This window comes from Maniola jurtina, chromosome 9, assembly GCF_905333055.1.
Source record: "Maniola jurtina chromosome 9, ilManJurt1.1, whole genome shotgun sequence".
In the NCBI taxonomy this organism is placed as follows: Eukaryota; Metazoa; Arthropoda; class Insecta; order Lepidoptera; family Nymphalidae; genus Maniola; species Maniola jurtina.
Genome location: NC_060037.1, coordinates 6322127 through 6343717, shown reverse-complemented (window position 1 = coordinate 6343717; position 21591 = coordinate 6322127). Strand labels below are relative to the sequence as shown.

The following is a 21591-nucleotide window of genomic DNA, read 5'->3' as shown; positions in this document are numbered from 1 at the left end:
ATGTTGAGTATACCTACTTAATTATTATTTTAATTAACACAAGAAAAATTCAATTGAAACAATCAATCACATTTCTACCTACTAATAGATAATATTATCGAAACTTTCACACTATCAGTTTTTTTTTCTAAGTGTTAAAATAGGCAACATGTAAGTAAATTACAAACTAACGAATCAATGCACCAATAAATCGACTACTAGCACCTCAGTGTAAGTTCTGTAACCTGTTTTATGTAAACTTTTCTTGGCTAAACCGATATCTAACTCAAAAAGTTTAATATGAGTACCTAGTATAATGCAAAAGAAATCTAAGATACTTACTTAAACTATAATTTTTACATTTATTAATAATACTTATGGACGTATTTTACATTTAATAAATTATTAATATAATACATTAGTAATAATATTATAATGATAATAATCACTGAACGGTCGGGCGACCAGTATATCCCGTTTCGGGCAGCGAATGTTGCGCCAGTTCTCTCAGTATTTGTTCGAAACCTTTCCCCGGGGGCGCGTGGAGGCTGTTATTTTTCAGCATTGTTGTATTCAATTTTGTTGCAAGATAGCACATCTGAAAAGTTTAAAAAAATGTCTATAAGTCTGGTAAATTATCTAGATAACAAGTTTAAAATGTTTCGGGTAGGTACCAATATCGGCATTTCTTGACAGGGATGATCAGTTTATCCTCCTTAAGGTGTACTTATCTATCTATCTTCCTTCTATCTACTTCCTTTACCGCACCATAGATGACATCTTAAAATCACCTACTGCAGAGTTTTTGTGATTATACTTATGTGTATAAGCCGTTAGGTCCTCTTACCAGTAATGCTGACATGAACAGCAACGCTCCCAGCGCCACAGCGATCATCATCGAGGTAGCGCAATTCCCCTCTAAAGGCGTCCGGTGGAACAGCTCCCCCGGCATCACCACTGTGTACTCGAGGTTCTCTTTGAACCTCGTGAACGGAGTGGTGCCGTTTTCGGCGACCAGTGAAGAACTTGTTATATTGTATGAAGAATTTGATTCTGCTAATGATCTTCTGCGACGACCGTGACCTGAAAATGATCACATATTTGTTGTTTTGATAAAAATAATAATATGTAGAAAATACCTAAATATGTACCTTTCAAATTACGTTGGGACGTGTTGAATTCAATTAGAGAGGACTGCAACTAAATGAAACTTGTTCTAAGAGTATGGTTTTTAAGGCGAACAAGTATCCTAGCAAGTAACTTGCGGAATATAGATACCGCTGATAGTTACTCCTAATACTAAGGGAACCATAAGGGAACCAACATAATATCCTCCTACTCGTAATACTAACGGAATTAACAAATATGATTCATCATTGAAATCATTATCGTGGGTTGTCGTAATAGGTACGAGTATGTTATAATATTGGAGTCATTAAATGGTTTTATAGTTTTCTCACCTGAAGGCTCAAATAAATCTAGACAGTAATCAGGCTGGCAGTCAGCGACGTCCATGCAGGCTTTTATCTGCGAATGTATCCAAAGGGTTGAGCGTTCTTTCATCGAGGCGAGGAGAAATGCTTCGAAGTCCAAAAACACTTCGTTGTGTCGCTCGCGGTAACGCGCCGGCTGATGTGGGATGATTGAGGCGAAATCTCTGTTTCGGCATCTAAAGATTATAAAAAAAATTACTAACTATAGTAAATAACAATATAACTACACGTCACTATACAAGTTAAACTGTGGATGATTAATAACCGGGTGGCTCCAAATGATGATGGTGATCTACAAAGTAATTCATGCTATGTCTGATCCGGGCGCAAATGTATTGACAAATTGCTAGAGCGCGGCATAGCCTGGACTGCATGGCATGGTGTAATATAAGTCAAGCCTAACCCCTTAAATCTCGAAGTAAGATAAATTAGGATTTTTCTAGGCAAGCACCGATCTCAGCTACATGAGATTATGGTCAGGCGCATAGGTATAGGCATTATGAAAATAAAAGAAACTTATTCGTGTATGATACTCACCCATCTTTAACCAGCAAAACAGCTCCAGGCGCATGTGGGCGATCTGGATCAGGAGACACGGCTACCTCCAGAAGCTTTATGTGCCGCCAGGCAGAGTCGGGGTTGATGCGCGCTCGGAGCTGAAGTTTGGTCCCGATTGGTACAGCCTGAATACAAAATTAGTTATTGATTTTTATAAATAATTTTTGACCTAATGTAAATAGGTAACATTTATTCATTATGATGAATAGTTTTGTGTTTCAAAACAATCCTTTTTTATTTCTTTATCAATTAGGTATAATAATTTAGCCATTGACTGCGATCTCGCCTGGTGATAAGTGATGATGCAGTCTACGATGTAAATACGCGATTTTAATAAACCCATATCTGTCCATAACATATTTAGGCTTCAGGGTATTCTTTTTAATATCAGCAGCTTTATCAGAACCTCGGAGCAACTCATTTCCAAGAATCAATTGACACCTTATTCATCAAAATCGGCCCAGTAGCTTAGGCGCTACGGTGGAACACACAAAATCTGGATACAAACATACATAGACTGCTAAAACCATAACCCTTCTTTTTGGCTTTGCCGCAGTCGGGTAAAAATACGAATCGGAACCTAAAAAAATAAGAAGTAAAAAATGCTCATCCAGGCAAATCGAGTTTATAGTGCTAAACCAAAGTCCCACCCGCATACCAATTACCAACCCAATAAGTCTATATTGGGTTATTGAAATACAAAGTCTTTGTACAAATGGCACGTACAGTATTTACCTGATCGACAGGCATATCAACGGAGAGGTTGGAGTGGCGTGAGACGGGCGGGGCCTCCTTGTACAGTGCCACCTCGTACTCCAGGCGTCCTGGGGTCTCCTCCACCACTCCGGATACGCGAGCGCCGTGCGGACTGGAAATTTTTCTAAATAAGTTAAATACCGTACATTACCCGGCAGTAAAATATTACACATCGAGACCAGGACTCCACCAAAGATGTCTGAAGCAGAGACCAGAAGAGATGTTTTTCAGCAAGGGTGTATCCACCGAAGCTGTGCGGAGATGCGTACTGGCTAGAATGGAGTGGAGATGTGTGCTGGCTAGAGCGGAGATGTCTGCTGGCTAGAGCGAAACGGAGCTGCGTGCGGCGAGCGTTGGATGTCGAGTTGAACGCACAGGGGTTACAAGCGACGCTACTCACTGCACGCAGCGCACATCTCTTCTCGTCTCCGCTACGCGTCGTGGCCAGCTTGCGAGGGACAGCTCACATCTCCGCTTTGTACCGCCGCCCAGCTCAGGCACAACTCTCATCTCCGCATCGATCGATGCCATACAAATATGTTACATCTCCGCTCAGTGGTATCCACTGAAGTAGAGCGGAGACGAGATGCGGGAATCTCCTCTCCTCTCGTCTAGTCTCCGTTCTGGTGGAGTCCGGGCCTAAAGATAGAGATAATCAGTAGCACCGGCTTCGTAGAGTGTCATCTCTGTCACTCATATGGTGCATTTAGTAGCTAGCTTGTGAGTTTCAACATCAGAGATGATGCGACGCTCTACTTAGCCAAAGCATACCGATTATCTCTTTCTAAAGCTCGATATGTTATATTAAGGTACTGCTGGTGCTGTTACTAAGTAGGTAGTTAAGAAGCAATATTCGTTATTGATTTGGTGGTGGTGGTTGAGCGAGTGCGGTCTAGTTGTACCTAGTTGTAGATCACGCTAGTTTAGCAAAGTTCACCCAAGTCGGTAACTTGTGGACTTTGGAAGTTCGAATTTGGTCTTTTCGTCCTATCTGTACCTCGAAGAGCTTGTGAAGCCAGTCGGGTTTTTTATTTATCATACTCACAAGCTTCCAGCAAATCCGGCTGCCTTGTTCTCAATGATGGTAGGTTCTGGTGGCTTGCACATGATGATAAGCTCTTGGTCGGACTGCATCACTACTCCTGGGAATTGCGGGAACCATATGCGGACGTGCACGAAACCCTGTGTAAAACATTTTATTGCTTATCTAAGGGACGATAGTTTATTAGACTATGTATACTTGTAGGCTCTATACATAGTTAAAATTAAGTTGGTAAACAGAATTAAGTAGGTATTCTTAGGCACATTCGTCAATTTCTTCATATCTCCGAAACTACTTATAAGATTTTCATATGTGATACGACGTTATTCGTTGGCATCCTCTTGAACCCACATGCCTTTGAACTTTGAGACTATAAGTTCGAGTTACAGAAATAAGGTTTTGTCTGCTTCAAACATGAATACCTACCAATAGTATAAATCTATAAACCACATCGAGGATGGACAATTTCCACCTGTGCGGTATAAATTGTATCTAATAGTTAAACACTTACGCTTGACCTAGTAAAAATACTTATATCTATTATCTACGAGTAGGACATGGGAGAAGGTTTTCTCTACAACTTTCAATAGACAGTCTGTAGTATCTCTAAAGCGGTATTTTGCATGTCTTTAAAGTTTCCACTTAATACCGGTCTCCCGTCTCCGCAGTTAATAGTATATCAGCAGAGCAGTAGGCGCCTCGTTCTGTATAGGCCACTACGATTTCCATACTGTTATTGTAACGGCATTTCAATTGCACGCCACTGTTTCAAGAATTGCAATTCAAAAGAAATCTTAGTTCTTAAAAACCGGTCAAGTGCGAGTCGGATGGCTTTAAGACCTTTCATGATTCTAGGTCGACAGGAAGGTTTTGATTCCCTTGAGGGGTCTTGACTTATGAGTTATGAGTATCTTGACCGATAGTACTGACGACAAACAGCCAGTCAAAGAAGTGAACTTATAAAGATTCAATTTTCCTCTGGAGATATGGAACCCTAAAAATTGTCGCATAATAATTTTATCATTACTTTCGGCTTATCGTCATAAAATACGAAACTTAATCGGTCTGGTAAGTAAATACAAGTTTATGGCGGTAATTTATTTTAATGTGAAAGTGAAAATGTACAAATTTTTGCAGAGCCAAAATTCTCAAAATACTTAAATAAATTAGCATTTTTCGAAACTTTTGGCAAGTGTTATGCACTTTCGAATAGCTGTGGTATCAAAATAAGGGTATTTCATATCCCTAACTAAGCCATAGAACCTTATTCCCTTACAATAACCGATCGTGTTAGTTTTTAAAACAATCATACAACCTACCTAATCAATGCATTTCATAGATCATGACGTTATCTACGCACATAATACCTATAGGTTGGTAACTGTTACTGTACATAATCGAAGAACTAAAAACAGTTTATAAAAAACTAGACGATGCCCGCGACTTCGTCCGTGGATTTAGGTTTTTAAAGATCCCGTGGGAACTGTTTGATTTTCCGGGATAAAAAGTTGCTTATGTCAATAATTACAGGGATACAAGCTACCTCGGTACCAAATTTCATACGAAGCGGATGGGTTTTTGGGAATCCCGTGGGAACTCTTTGATTTTCCGGGATAAAAAGTAGCCTATGTCCGTCCCAGGATATAAGCTAACCCTGTACCAAATTTCGTCAGAATCAGTTAAACTGTTGTGCCGTGAAAAGGTAGCAGACAGACAGACAGACACACACGCTTTCGCATTTATAATATTAGTATGGATGGATAGTATGGATAATGTAAAAGTCGTAAGTGGCTCGTATCAAAGTGATCATGTATTTTATTACTCTTACCTACTTAACTTTATAAATGGCTGCAGCTTTATTTATCGGATTGTAAACAGATGTAAATTTGCATTAAATAAACAAGGTAACAGTTACCTATAAGACTACAGACATATTTTTTTCTACATTTCTTTTTAAAATTCCATATTTATGTTACATTCATAAAATTATCATCCATGTGACATCAGACTTCGCCATATTCCTCCCAATTGTCTGACTTGTACGGTGTTTATATACGATCGACAACGAATAAGCAAGATGTGGAGTCTGCATGTAGAGAAAAATTTGTGTATTTTTTTATCGGTCAAAGGATATCGCGTTCTCACGACAGACAGACAACAAAGTGATTCTATTATGATTCCGTTTTTCCTTTTGAGGTACGGAACCCTAAACAGCTCCTTAACAATCATCAGTTTTAGGTAAACAGTCTTCTTTAATCTTTCAAGGACGAATGGATAACACAGAAAAAGTAAACTTACATTTCTTTTCAACACTCCACATTTGGTGAAGTCGCTGATCCTCAACCTGTACAGCAGCCCGGTGGGGTCGTCAGGCTCTGGTCGTATCTGGCACACGGGGTCCCCAATGGGATCGGTTGTTCGATCATCGGCGAAGAGCGGGGCGCCTCGGAAGCCTTCCGGCTTTCTCAGCAGCGCTGTCACTGAGTCTCGTATACCAGAACCGCCGCTGGCGAACGTGCATTGAATGTCTGTTACTGCAACATTAAGGTTTAGTTAGTAGGTTAAGGCGAGAACCTGTTAGGTGTGTATGTGGATACTACTAGAGATGTTACAATCAAAATTTATAGCCTTGGTTTTAGGTCTGAATTTCCCTTTCAACCACGTTAAACTTCTGGTATCGTTTTCATTTTGCTAAACGCAATGGTAAATAAAGGAAGTCCATTGAGAACTTCGACCTTTTTTCAAATCGGTTGAGGATATCATCTATATGTGCTTTTCTTTCAGGATATCATCACCAAATAAATATAAAGAATTCCCTAATTATATTTTGCTTTAACGAAAAATGCGTGATATTGTGATCGTAGGATATTCTTCCGAAACACTCAATGAATTGAAATATAGACCCTAGAAACGGTCTACTATCCTAGATTAACCTGACTAGGTATGTATTGTAATTAGGTAGAGTAAGAAAAAGTTTCAAGGTGAGTATTGTTCAGGTCTACTGGCACAACTTACCGTCATAGTCTTGTGCTAACACGGCCGGAATCTGAAACAATGAGCATTCATTGAGAGAACACCAATTACATACTTTGCTCTGTAATTTGTATTGTAATCATTTACAATAGATGCGAGTATATATTACAGGTAATTTAACTCGTGAGGACAACCTTTCGAAGTGTTAAAAGTAGGTTTAATTTAGGTAGGTACCTACTCTCGTTTTTTGCTTAGAAGTTATCCTAGAATACTCGTAGATCGTTGCTCACTAGTTACCTATTTACTATACCAGCCCCAGAAAACTACTTGAAGTTAAATGTGATTTACGAGTTACTATCAATTTCTGGTAGCTATAATATAATTATTATCCCATTAGCTAGCACTGGAGCACTGGTATACATCATTAGAAAGCTGCATTGCTTTTTCAGAGTGCTTTGAGATTCTTGCACAGATCTCTGGATTGCTCTGAGTTCAAATCACACAGCATGAGGGAATAATAATTATTGATCTAGATTGTAGAATACTACTGAATTTAGAGCTCTACGTTTATTTTCACTGTAGGTACTTAATTTTATACAACACCTTCGATTTCTTAGCTAGGGGTTTGCTAGCTTTGGTATACTTTACTGATGATTAAAAGAAAAAATGTAAGCTTTCTTAAATGTCTAGGCCTGAACTAGGTTTTTACAAAAAACCTTGGAATTATGATATGCCAGAAATTCAAGAACAGTAGATATGGAACTCAAAACTCTAGTCCATTACCAGTCAGCATCATGATCAACCCATTGCCGACCCACTACTGAGTACGGGTCTCCTCTCTGAATGAGAAGGGTTTCCCACACCTTTGAGAACATGGAGAACTCTCAGGCATGCAGGTTTCCTCACGATGTTTTCCTTCAACGTTAAAGCAAGAAATATTTAATTAGATACTTAAAACGCACATAACTGAAAAGATAGTGGTGTGTGTGCCCAGGATCGAACCCCCGACCTCCGATTAGGAGGCGGACGTTCTAACCACTAGGCTAACCATTACCAGTAAGCAAACCGAATGGACTGCCGCTTTTATATTGATACAAACGTTGAAACTTGCTTGGAATTAAAATTCCTTTCGTAGGCTCTAATCGTCCAGTTATCAAAACTCTATCTATCGCTAAACTAGAACGATTTTCTCTCCAAGATTACATTCATCGTTAGTGTCAGTAAAATGCTAATAAGTATCTAAGTATTATAAATTATTATAAGTATGTCTAACGGACACTTTTAACCAGGCTATAGAAATCGTGATCGGAACAAAGTACAAACCGCAGATAGAGTTTATTGTCAGCAATTACCGACCGGTGGCTAAGGACCTTTAGTGGATCTTTACTGTCGACTGACGACATTAATTTCGTTTTATTTTCTACGTGATCAAAAGTTGTTCTAAATCACAAACTACGAACAGTTCTATGGAAAAGTAATCATATTAGACTACGGAGCTATAGTCTCTAACGGCCCCAATATTAGCTATCTACTCAAATGCGTAAAGCAAATACCTACAGTTTTTCCTTATCAAAAAATTAAATTTAATTCATGTAAGACAAAACTAACCAGACTAACAAAACTAACTAACTAAACTACGGGTGCCCTTGGTAGGCATTTAGCGACCCCCTGTTAGTTCGTTTCATCTCGTCAGTGGCAAATGGCTATGGTCGGTCTTTCATAATATTTCATGTTGATTTATGTTAGTTGATGATGATTCCTCCATGGTTTGGAATGTAAAGAAAACATACAGAGTGCAGATGACTTTATGCATACATTTTTACAGTTAAATGTAATTGACTTAGTTAATTGTTGTCCATAACTCACAAAAACGTTACGAGACGGTGATCGCTATCAGTAAATGCTTGTATGCAAATTAGAATACACTACGTACAGGCAAACGGTTTATTCCTAAAACGGTGCCGCTCTGGTTATCGAGCGTGACGACTGACCGGGACGGAAATTAATTGATCTTTAGACGATTTAAGTAACTATCTATCTATGCAATTAAATCTGGGATTTCGAAGGCAGGAGGCGATCATGCGTTCTCACGTTTCGCGTTCGCGATCTAAGGTCTAAACACTGCAGTAGGCATTCACACAAGAACATAATGCGAAAGATTTGTTTATTGTTTTGTATGTTAGGAGACAGGAGATGGTTGAACAAGGACGCTTTTATTTTTATTCCTTTTGTGTATATTATCGTAATATTAGGTTTTAAAAAAAATTACAAAAAGCTCGCAATCAATTATGAAATAACGTGCACTAGCATGATTTCGTTGAACAAGAAATACGACTCCATCTACCCTATATTATGTACAATATGCCTGGGGTTGGTTGACTTTTCACTAGTTTAGTGAAATAGGAAATAGTTACATGTTTAGGGTAAGTTAGAATAAGTAAGGTAATAAGGCACTGCGGCTCGTCAGAAATGGTCCTTTGGCGAGAAATATAATTGTTATAAATATTTTGGGATTAATAATTATGCATTAAAAAAATGAGCAACGCCAAACAAAAAACAAAACCCGTTTATAAACTACCCTTTCATGCCCAATCTACGTTAGTATTATTACACCTACCTATATGCTGTGCCCAAGCCAAATAGTACCTTCTAGGTATACTAAAGGCTATAGATGACAAAGTTCTCCAAGGGGCACTCAATAATTATATTGGTGAAACCCGGAATAAAATCCGTTCAGCATTAGGCCCATATACCTACCTATGTCTTCTATAAGTGTACATAAATGCCTTTTCGAAAAAATGCAAGAATAAATACGTACCTAGGAATATTATAAGTAAGCTTCATACTTTAGATTACCTAGTTACTAGGAATGCAGACTATAAAACCAACTGGTACTATGGTGGCTCTAAATAGGCCATTACTTTCTCTCGGTGCTTCAGCAAGCCAGGCACTGGTAGCAGACTCGCTTATTATCAAGTAGGTAAGTACCTATTTCGTAGGTACATTTCCATTTTGTGGTGCATCGGTTGAAAAACTCATCTTTTAAGCATTTATTCCCGGATTTAGTTAATACATTTTGGAAACGATCTAAGTACCTATTCTAAATTTTCTCTATAAAGAGGCCTATAATTAGTAGAGCATTAGTAATTTCTAGCTCTCGGACATATGAATGAGAATGTGTGTTTGTTTGTTGGTTTGTCCTTCCTTCACGCCCTAAGCAAACAATCGACTTGATTTTTGGCATAGGTGTACTTAGTTGAAAGGACGGAGAGTAATATAGGCGACTTATACGAAATCCTTGCGAACCAAGTCGCGGGCTAATAGCTATAAGTAGGTATGTAGTTTTAACTAAATTAGTTTTCATGGCAATCGAACGGGGTACAAAGTACAAATAACAAAAGATTTTATGGTATTTTTTTTCTAAAATTGCCAGGTGACTTGAATAAATTGTTGAAAATTTAGATTTCCAATTTTTCATGTTCAAAAAATCCTTTTATTCAATCTATCACGGAAATCAAATCTGCTTCTAAGTAGGTTGGTAATACGGAACAAAAAAGGCTCGCAATTATTGTGAAGTAACCCACTGTAACCCAACCGCGAAAATGACAGTTGATTTTCAATTTTTACCCAACTACAGCAAAAGGAGGCTTGTGATTTTAGCAGTCTATGTATTTATCAGATTCTGTATGTTCCACGGTAGCGCGTAAACTACTGGGCCGAATTTGATGAATAAGTCATATGCATAGATATGTACAAATGATTCGTTGTTATGGTCCGGGTGACGTAGGCTACATTTTATACAAAAAAAAAAACCGGCCTAACGGATTTGAAAAAACATTTAAAAAACACTACATTTAAAAAAGTGGGGGTCTCCAAAAATTTTATAAGTAACACAAAATGCTCTACAAAATACAGAAATAAGTACGGCCCGCTCTACGCAATACTAAAAAAATTCCAAGTAATTATTTGGTGAAAAATGCGATGCTTATCCTAGTTAAGTGAAATAAAAGCTGTTAAAGTTGTCATTAACTTTTGGCTACCTACTTTTTACGGTAGAAGAGCGGTATGGTACAGTTTCAGAATTACGGTTAAAGTTAAAGTCAACCATAACGCAATGCTAAACCACCAAAGTGAATCGATTTGATTTTATATTATTATCTGGTTATTTAGTTCAACTTATGACCGAAACAACCTGGAAACCTAGTTACAAGAAGCAGAATTGTATGGCTCTACCTTTATAATGTAGGTACCTACTTAAGTCTATTTGCGGATTTATGCACATTTAGTTACAGCTCCTGTGATAATAGTTAATTATATTTAAAATGGTTATGTACTTCTCTTTTAGATAACAATAATATTATCATATCATAGATACTTAATAATAATCAATACCGTATTCATATATCTATCTAATAAATATCCTTCATCAAATTCAGCCACTTCAGCATCGACTCCGTGGCGCAACGGTAGCGCGTCTGACTCCAGATCAGAAGGTTGCGTGTTCAAATCACGTCGGGGTCATAGATTTTTTAAATTTTTTTGCTATAATACCTTTCGAAATGTTTTTTTAATGACTGTAAATTGTTAAGGAAATTAAAATAAAAACCAATAAAATTACGTAGATATATGTTTAAACTCTTTTTATCGGAGTGTTTACAATTAGAATTTTTTTAATACTTAAGCAAAAAAAAAAACTAATGAAAATATTCTGTCATTTAATAAAAATGCGAAAACTGATCATGTGAATCTTCGATATTATATTATAGTACAATGTAACCAACAGTTTAACTAATTTTAACATCCTTCAAAAGCTCTCTACTAATAATACCTTATTTAAGGCAGGATCAGATTAATTCAAAAACCTACCTATAACTTAAGTAGGTACTTATAGTTTTTGAAGTTTAGTCCTAACAAAAAATTCTATCTTGATTTGATTAATATCTTTTCTAAAGTTTAAAATTACTACTATTCACAGGGAAATTGAAACTATTTAGGCAAGCTTCTATAGTGTTTAGAGATTTGAGATAAATAATAGCGTAGTTTTTATGAACACAAGTTTAATGATCATCAAGCTACTTTAGTCAAGAACATTTTCCAAGATCATCACCCTATCAAGATATTATCGCCTTACAAAAGATGTATCTCAATTATTATGTACAAAGTAATTTACTTCCTCAACTTTGTCCGTCTGTCTCACGGTGTGTCATCGCTTTCTCAGGCGATTTTGCGTTATTGCACTGTTCCGACAAAGTATCCATTGCAACATTTCACGTAAAACCTTAGTTTAGCAGGTAACTGATAAAAATACATACTATACTTATTCGTATAGTTTATTTAAATTCTTAGCCACATTTCAGTTTTAAAACTTTATTAAACCAATTAAAAAAGAGACGTTCTAACGCGGAACGCCTAATGAACGATACAATATTAGGACTTAGGACAAGTTTTACGAAGGTCAAATCTAGAGTCAGTGCTTGCCAAGTTAGGACTCTAGTCTTGACCTTCAGAATGCATGCCATCTATACATATCCATGCATCTAAAGCACTTAGTATTTACCGCGTTTCGTATTTACCCGGCTCCTGATCCAACAGTCAATCGGAAGTGAAAGCTTTTCAGATGTTATTTGAAGCTTTGTAAAGATATGTACCTATTTAAGTATATTATACTATGTAGCTCCTATTTTCTTTTACATTTTTTACATTACGTACAACTTTCATAGCTGTATTTGTTACGATCGGTCATTATTTAAAGCAATTAATAACTTATACGAATGCATCGCAGCGTGACTAACTGACGCATCTCCATTCTCTACCATAGTTCGTAACTGTTGTGTCTAATTTGATTATATTAACGATAGATAGCTATTGTTAAAAAAATCGTATGTACATTTTTGTTGTATACTATTATTACTAAGAATAATACTTCATATCAATATTTTTTTTATTGTGAGATAAGTCTTCTTGCATCATGCTTGATAAAAAGCAATAGCTACTCATAATACAATAGATTTTTATTAAAAACAAGTTTCTAAGTAAACACGACATAATGAGTATTATAACAGCATTACAGAAAAATGTTTATTAAGTCCCCGCTTTATCTAATTGGTATAAAATTTCTGAGCTGAAATAACAAGCCAAAGCAAAGTGCAGCCTGTCGTATAATCTCGGAAGTGACAGGTTTACGAACGAGTTTGGTTTTAATACCTACTTTGCGTTTGGGTCATTCGATTGTATTGAGGTTAACTGAGGACGTTTCGGTACGCAAATGGCATGCAATTTATGAATATTTTATTCAGTTATGGTTTTCTTACACGAAATGCAATGCCTATTGTGTGAATACCATAATTTCAAAGAATAAATTGCGATTATCTCTTTGAAAGACCTCACGTTTTTCACTTTTTAGAGTTCCATACCTGAAAAGGAAAAACGGAACCCTTATAGGATCACTTCGTTGTCTGTTGGTCGTGTCCTTCAAGAAGTCTATTAGGTACTTCCTGTTCACTTAGAATCATGAAATTTAGCAGTTAGGAAGGTCTTAATGTACACGAAAACCATGAATTTGTTCTCACAAAAAAAAAATATTGTGGTTCTATCACAAAAAAATTAAAATGTGTTCATGAACAAATAATAAAATTAGTATTTTCAACTTTCAAAGTAAGGTTAATATACCAAGTGGGGTATCATATGAAAGAGCTTTTACCTGTACATTCTAAAACAGATTATGCATAATAATTTTGGTTTATCGTGCGAAATATCGAAAAAATATGACCTAATACGGAACACTCGGTGCGCGAGTTTGACTCGCACTTGGCTGGGTTTTCAAGTGTTTAGTTAGTAGGTACCACACTCGAAAATGTTACACGGAACACTTATCTATTTATCGAATCACTTTTGGAGTCTGTCAGTCCGTTTGTTTGTCGCAGCCGCTTTATTTTAGCTTTCAAAACTCAAACTTTTTGATGGTCAGAATTTAGATTCGTAAGATGATAAAGTGGTGAGAAATAATTACGTAGACTTAAAACTATGAAACCAATCGGAAAAAGGGATGTTGGAAGGCCATACAAACGGTGGGCTGATGACATAATTCAAACTGCAGGGAAGAACTGGCTGTATCTGGGCAAGGACAGGGAGAAGAGGAAGAAGTTGGGGGATGGCTTTACCCGCGAAGGGGCTCATGTTTCATAACAAAAATTGTTCACTTACTAACCATACTAACTTAGGAAAATAAAGGAAATGTAATAACTAACAAAACTAATCTACTATGTAACTAATCAAGGAATATGAAAAATAAAAAGGCTTTTTATTTATCACACTATCACACTATATCACACTAATATTATAAAGGCGAAAGTTTGTATGTGTGTGTGTGTGCGTGTGTGTGTGTGTGTGTATGTTTGTTACTCCTTCACGCAAAAACTACTGGACGGATTTGGCTGAAATTTAGAATGGAGATAGATAATATCCTGGATTAGCACATAGGCTACTTTTTATCCCGGAAAATCGAAGAGATCCCACGGGGTTTCGAAAAACCTAAATCCACGCGGGCAAAGTCGCGGGCATCGGCTAGTTATTTATAAAACTAAAGAGGATATTCATTTTATTATCACACAAAATCACTTGACTTATTATAATTAATTATCAAAGCTTTAATTACTTGTGCGAGTTTTACCGCTTTGATGGACCGTTGACGGCTATGCTTCAGGCAGCTAGTTGCGGTTCAATGCAACGCTTACTTAGCACGTGCATGCATCATTCGCGTCATTGAACACGCATTATGGGGTATTGCACCCGAATTCTGAATAATAATATAATATTGTAAGTCCGTATCAATAAAAATGCATCATGGGATTACCTACTTAACTTCCGTTTTAAATCTTACTTTACAAAATTTTTATTTATTAATCGTTGAGTTTACTCTTCATAATGCTTTCGTTTCCTTGTTTTAAATGTAGAGTTAGATATCTACCACATAAGAGTTGGAAATCTAATCCATAAGTCAAAGAGAATACTTAGGTAAATCCATACTAATATTATAAATGCCGCATTTATAATATTAGTATGGATTTACCTAAGTATAATGCGAAAGGCGTCTGTCTGTCTGTCTGCTAGATTTTCACGGCCGAATCGTTTAACCGATTTTGATGTTTGCTACAAACTTAGCTTACATCCCGGGGACGGACATAAGCTACTTTTCCACTGGAATTCCAAAGACCCATTCATTTAACCGATTTATATGATATTTGGTACAGAGATAGTAGGAAAACCTTTTATACTTATGTAAAGATAAGGAGCAAATAAAGGCTCAATAAACAATAAACAGAGGCGTCCCAGAAATTGACTTTTTATCCCGAAAAAACAAAGTGTTCCCACGGGATATTTAAAAAAACCTAAATCCGCGCAGCATCATCTAGTAAAAATATACAGCTATATACAAAACTTTTTCTTAACTCAGTTCTAACATATTTCATACACATAGTTCATATGAACACACTTGATTTATGCTCTGCCATAAACCGTTTTTATGGTCATTACAAAGAAATTCACAATTTCAGATGTTCTCGAAAAGCTTTTCAAATCTCCGAAGCGTGAAATTTCATATTTTAAATGGTTCCGATCACGACTAGATACATTGCCCGATCAAGTCTATTTATGATCATTATGAACTTAAAAGTTTCAGCGAGTTTCTTGCTGGTTCTTCTCGGTAGGAAAGGCATTCCACATCAGTAGTAGCAGTGGTAGATTCTTTGGACGATTCGAAGTTAAAATTTATTTGAATAATTTTTTTTTATACGTATCTATTTCAAAAGCTTTTTGACGATCTCTCACGCACAGGCAATATTAGGTCATTTTTGCCGGTCACTGAAGATCTCCTGACAGAAAGGGAAGCTAGGTTATATAGACAACTTTAGAACATTATTATGGAGAACTCGAAAGCATCATCGTGATGTTTTCCTTCAACTATAACGCAATGGATAAAAATTGCTTGCAACGCACATAATAAGTACGAAAAATGCGTGCCCGGAATAGAAACTCAGACCCCCAAATAGTAGGCCCACGCGCGATCACAATCGCAGGCAAAATGTTATGGATTCGATCAATTCAGCATATATTCAGATATTTTTATTTCAGACTTTCTAGTCAGATTAGTTTCTATTAGCTTGCTAGATAGTCAAAAATCTACATACCATTTGAAAACTGTTTTAATATAATAATAGTGATAACAAGTAGTTACCCGCACAATTTAGTGATTTACAAGTAGATGTTTACAAGTAAGTACAAGGGTACACCCCTAATCGTCATAGGATTACAGTTTATGATTATCAAAAGCTTTATTTCATTTCAAAAAGCTCTGCTATTCAAGTAATTTACCTTTCAATAACATAAAAGCGGACTGAAATTTGACAAGTGTAAATTAAAATTTATAACACCCCCGACAAGTGAAGGTTACAGTAATAACTAGAAAAGAGCTGATAACTTTCAAACGGCTGAACCGATTTTCTTGGATTATAGCTAAGAACACTCTCGATCAAGCCACATTTCAAACAAAAAAAACCAAATTAAAATCGGTTCATTAGTTTAGGAGCTACGATGCTACAGACAGATACACAGATACACAGACACACAGATACAAACTCATAACACCCCTCTTTTTGGGTCGGGGGTTAAAAAGTCGGTGCGGTCAAACGTACCTATTTCACAGAACTAAGCACTCGTAGCTTCTGACTCGAGCTTCGTCTAGCATTATTTCATTTTTGTATGGCAGGCAGCATATTTCACATGGCTTCCATTAATATATTTACTTCCTTATTAAATTCTAAGTACAGAATAGGAAAACATACCAACAAGAGCAGCACGAGAGCGCAGTTGCTGGCGCTCGTCATGCTTGCGGTCTGCCACACTCGAGCGCGGAGCCAACCGTTAATGCTATCTGCCCCGATTACCTTCCTAATGCTACCACAAAAAACAAACTTGAACTACCAACTCCGTGATTACTGTCTCTATTGGCATAAACTAAAAATGTACGAAATGTATAAATAATTGCACTGACACTTTTAGTTTTTCCGTAGCGGGGTTGCGCGCTCAGCGAACGCAAAGCTTTCCCGCGAAAGTGACGAGCGGCGCAAGATCGGAGCTGCGATTTCCGTTTGCGTGGTGCGCCTGCGACGTCTCGACACGGGACTGCGCGGTGGCCGCTGGGCGCTGGTACGCCTCGCTTCACGAACAGTTAGCCACGCTGAAGTCGGGGAGAGCTTCCTCCACCTGTTGCAAGCTTTTCTCACGGCACGGTCGCCGAAATTGCAATTCGGCAATCTCATAATCTACATAGCTGATTGGGCTCGGATAAGAGGAAATTAGGTTCCCTAGTAAACCGCAGATGGGTTCACTGGCGCGACATGTACGCGGAGAAATCGCAGTATCGCGGTATCGCTGATTGAGTGACGGTGACCACAGGTCGCGAATGCTATGCTCGGCGCGCAATCTGAAATCTGATCGCTCGATAAGATAACTAAATATGCTATTTGTTCGGGCTCATGGAGACTATCGATTTGATTTGTAATTATAATCTTTATAGAAAGTCAATCATCTCTCGATGAGTCCAGATAAGCTTTTGATTTATTAACCCATATAGATATACCGCCTTCGGAGAAGTACCTTCTAGAAGTATGAACAGTCATTTCTTATTTTATTTGAAAATAAAACAAAGAAAGCCGTGATAATTTTTTCCTCGATGCATCACCATGAAACTTGGCTTAAAATGTTTTTAGGTTTGTGTGGGAAAAGTTATAACCCGGTCGATAGATAGTACCTACCTATACATTTATTCTATACCGAGATATTTTTGTTAAACATGGTCTTGCATATCGATTTTCTTCGACAAAACTTTCTAAGTAGATACGATAACAAAATCAGATGATAATAATCTCAGAGAAAAGCTCAGAGGCTGGTTCTCTGCAGGGCTCTATCAAAGGAGGGCGGCGATCCATGACCGTGACCGCTTCTGTTACGCCCTTTTACTAGGCTAATTACAATGTTGGAATTGCTCATTTTATTATTCAGTCTTATGCAACAAGTGCAGTGGCTAGCGGGAGCTAACTGGAACAGATTTTTTGTAGACTGAATGAAAAAAAATGTTTAGCTAACTTCCGATTTGGCTTAGCATGCGACCACCGATAAGTATAGCTACTCAATGCAAGAAACCATACTTAATTTAAGAAAACACATATAAAATTACATCCTTATGTAGGTAGGTAAGTAAAATTCTGACCATAGCCGCATAAGTAGCGGAAGACGCTATCAATCCATTGATGGCCCACTACCTACTGAGAACTTCAGAATAAGAATGGTATTCGCCGTAGTTCATCACGCTGGCCAAGTGCACATATAACTATACCTTTGAGAATATTTGGGAGAACTCGCAGGCGGGCAGGTTCCTCACAATGCTGTCCTTTACTGTTAAAGCAAGTGATATTTTACTTATCTACTCCGAAAAGTTAGAGATAGGTACGTGTCCGGAATTGAAATCCCGACCTCCCGAATAGGAGGCCGCCGTGCTAACCACTAGGCTTTATCACCGCTTTTTTTTGCCACTCACGTAAACAATTTTCCAATAGCTTTCAACAAATCACTAAACAATCACTAACATAAAATCTCGATACGACGTCTGTCTAGCCAGCTAGTCTATATACAAGTGTAAATTAAAAATTTATAACACCCCCGACAAGTGAAGGTTACAGTAACTAGAAAAGAGCTGATAACTTTCAAACGGCTGAACCGATTTTTTTTGGATTATAGCTAAGAACACTCTTTATCAAGCCACCTTTCAAACAAAAAAAACTAAATTAAAATCGGGTCATTAGTTTAGGAGCTACGATGCCACAGACAAATACACAGATACACACGTCAAACTTATAACACCCCTACATAAGCTAATCCATAACTTCTATACTAATATAATTATAAATGCGAAAATGTGTCTGACTGTCTGTCTACTACGTTTTCACGGCTGAACCGATTTTAATGAACTTTGCTACAGAGTTAGCTTTCATTACGGGGACGGACATAGGCTACTTTTTTCCCGAAAAATCAAAGAGTTCCTACCTGATTATTAAGGAACTATACGTTTAACCGATTTATATGAAATTTGGTACAGAGGTAGCTTACGCCACGAAAATTGACTCCGGCAACTTTTTATACCGGAAAAGCAAAGAGTTCCGACGCGATTTTAAAAAACCTCAATCCACGCGGACGGAGTTGCGGGCATCGTGTAGTCTTAAATAAACATACGCAGTGAATAACCACTGTGACCACAACGTTTTATCTAAGTTGCAATTTCTCGGCGTTAAACATCCAAGTTGTAGCCCACTTAGAACGATTACTGCAATCGTAACCAACGATAGTATACAATTATATTATTTATCGAAAATACTTAAGCTGTACGATGCCAAGTGCTTTCACCGCAAACTGGGTTCCCTATAGCACAGAAACTAGGAACAAAACCGCCATGTTGATCAGTAGAGTCGACATTAACATAAATAATTGCATACCTGAATAAACGAACATAAATTATGTCTTCTTGTATTTTACACCACGCGCTTTCAAATCAACGTTTTTTTTTTTTTCAAATCAAATCAAATCAAGAATCAAATCAAATCAATCTGAAAGTTCTTACTCATGAGTATGACGGAACGGAGACGATATTATTACTATACTTAAGTACCTGTTCTGCATTTTGCGTCACAGTTTGTGTGCTTGTCTGTTTTTGCGTTTTTTTACTAACATTTTTCTGAAAAACTACTAGGGCGTAGGTTCTTGAAGAACTCTTAGATATGCAAGTTTGTTTCCTCGCGATGTTTTCTTTCAACGTTAAAACAAGGATGTTTAATTACTTAAACCTCACATCCTAGCCTATCACAGCTTTCACAGCACAGGAAGAGAAGATCCGTACTCTGTAGTGAGCCGGCGATGCATGATTTGATATGATGATGATGAGGTTCTGTGACGTTTTGAGGTTAAAGACCACCAAGAGGCGCTACAGTTCATCGTAGGTTTTTAATTTTGTCTTGTTGCAAATACCTTGGTACTTAATTATTAATTAAATTACACTTTATTATCCCTTTCCCCACTATTATACCCCACTTGGTATAGTTATCTTACTTTAAAAATTCAAACACAGCTTTCGTTTAATAAGTTATCTTTTTTTAATTCTTTATACCTACCTACCTATTGTAATATTAATAAAAAATTATAAATATAGATAATGAAAATAAAAATTAAATTACATAATGTAGCTACATAAATTGTTAATTTGATCGTGGAAAATACCGAAAAACCCGCGCATTAACTAAGTATGTTGCTTAGCAAATTCACCGCCAAATGGAAAGCGCAAGCAAGGTTTCACAGTTCACTAGCTATCAATTTGTTACAATGTATAAACTTAATGATTTAGAGATAAGTCCCACATTTATACGATAGGTACCTAGGTGATAGTTTCACATGTGCTTTAGGATCTAGGTAGCCTACAATTTAAGAAAATACTATTTCTATCAAATCAAAAAGCTTAAATTAACTGAAATTAAATGTAAGCTTTTTTGTTTGGACTTTAAAAAAGTTTTTTTTACATTTATTTTCAGAAAAATTAAGGTTTTTAAATAAAAAATTGCTATTTAAGTCGGTGTGGATACGCTATTGTACTTAAAAATAGCATGTTATTCATACGTGTATCGTTCGGTGCTCTTTAGAGCTTATGGAGCGATGAGAAATGTATCAGAGATGTCTTGATCTATTCATATTATGTCTCGCACATCATTAGTGTAATTCACATAAATGTAATATAAGGCCGACACGACATACCAACAGCATACGGCATTCCATCCGGGTATATGGAACGCTCGATTTATTGGAGATTCTTCGTTTGTAGCTCATAACAAAACTGATCTAACTTACAAAATACCACTTTCCAAGGGATTACCCAAAAAAGGTCATGAAATAGGTATAGATTTGTGGCGACAATAATTATTATTATAATGTCCACCCTCGCCACACCCATGAATATTTACAGCACCAGAGGAACCGCCAATGCGTTGCTAGCTATATAGGAATTTGTTGATCCGCCCTTTGAATAGCCCCATGCATAGACCTATTGTTGAAATTGGTTGAAATTGAAAATGGGGAACACCCTAATTTAGTGTCTACATCAACCGATTTCGACTGACTGAATTGGACAAAGCAAACTATACATAACAAGTGTAAATTAAAAATTTGTAACACCCCCGACAAGTGAAGGTTACTGTAACTAGAAAAGAGCTGATAACTTTCAAACGGCTGAACCGATTTTCTTGAATTTTTCTAAGAACACTCTTTATCAAGCCACCTTTCAAACAAAAAACTAAATTTAAAATCGGTTCATTAGTTTAGGACCTACGATGTCACAGACAGATACACAGAAACACAGACACACACGTCAAACTTATAACACCCCTCGGGGGTTAAAAACCATTTGAAAACAGTAAGTAGAAAAACTTTCAAAAACTTTATTCCTTTTCGCTATTTACCGATGTTTCAACTTACGCTGCAACTTCGTAATATTGCAAAAGCTTAACAATTGTAAGCATTAGGGAAACGCTCGCGCGTGCCGTTGACGATGTTTTTGCAGCCATTACGACGATGTTGGACGCGAATCGAATCCTATGATTGATGATCTAAAACCTTCCGCGTGCTGTCGTGACGCCGCTGTACATGGACCCGAAATCGATATAAACAGTAAAGCTGAACCCGTTACACAATCGCCGC

At 37.1% G+C, this 21591-nt stretch overlaps 1 protein-coding gene and 1 non-coding gene across 2 annotated transcripts; one reads left to right on the top strand and one right to left on the bottom strand.

Moving 5' to 3' along the window:
• Positions 1–208: 208 nt before the first annotated feature.
• On the bottom strand, positions 209–16682 carry LOC123868464. Its single transcript, XM_045911005.1, has 9 exons — positions 16641–16682; positions 6844–6874; positions 6127–6362; positions 3832–3968; positions 2766–2898; positions 2010–2155; positions 1440–1648; positions 827–1062; positions 209–577 (listed from the first exon to the last, which is right to left on the bottom strand). Exons 1-9 carry the CDS (start codon positions 16680–16682, stop codon positions 425–427), a joined length of 1323 nt encoding a protein of 440 aa, XP_045766961.1. The 3' UTR covers positions 209–424.
• On the top strand, positions 11251–11322 carry Trnaw-cca. Its single transcript has one exon. It is a non-coding gene; the product is annotated as a tRNA-Trp (tRNA).
• Positions 16683–21591: the final 4909 nt, after the last annotated feature.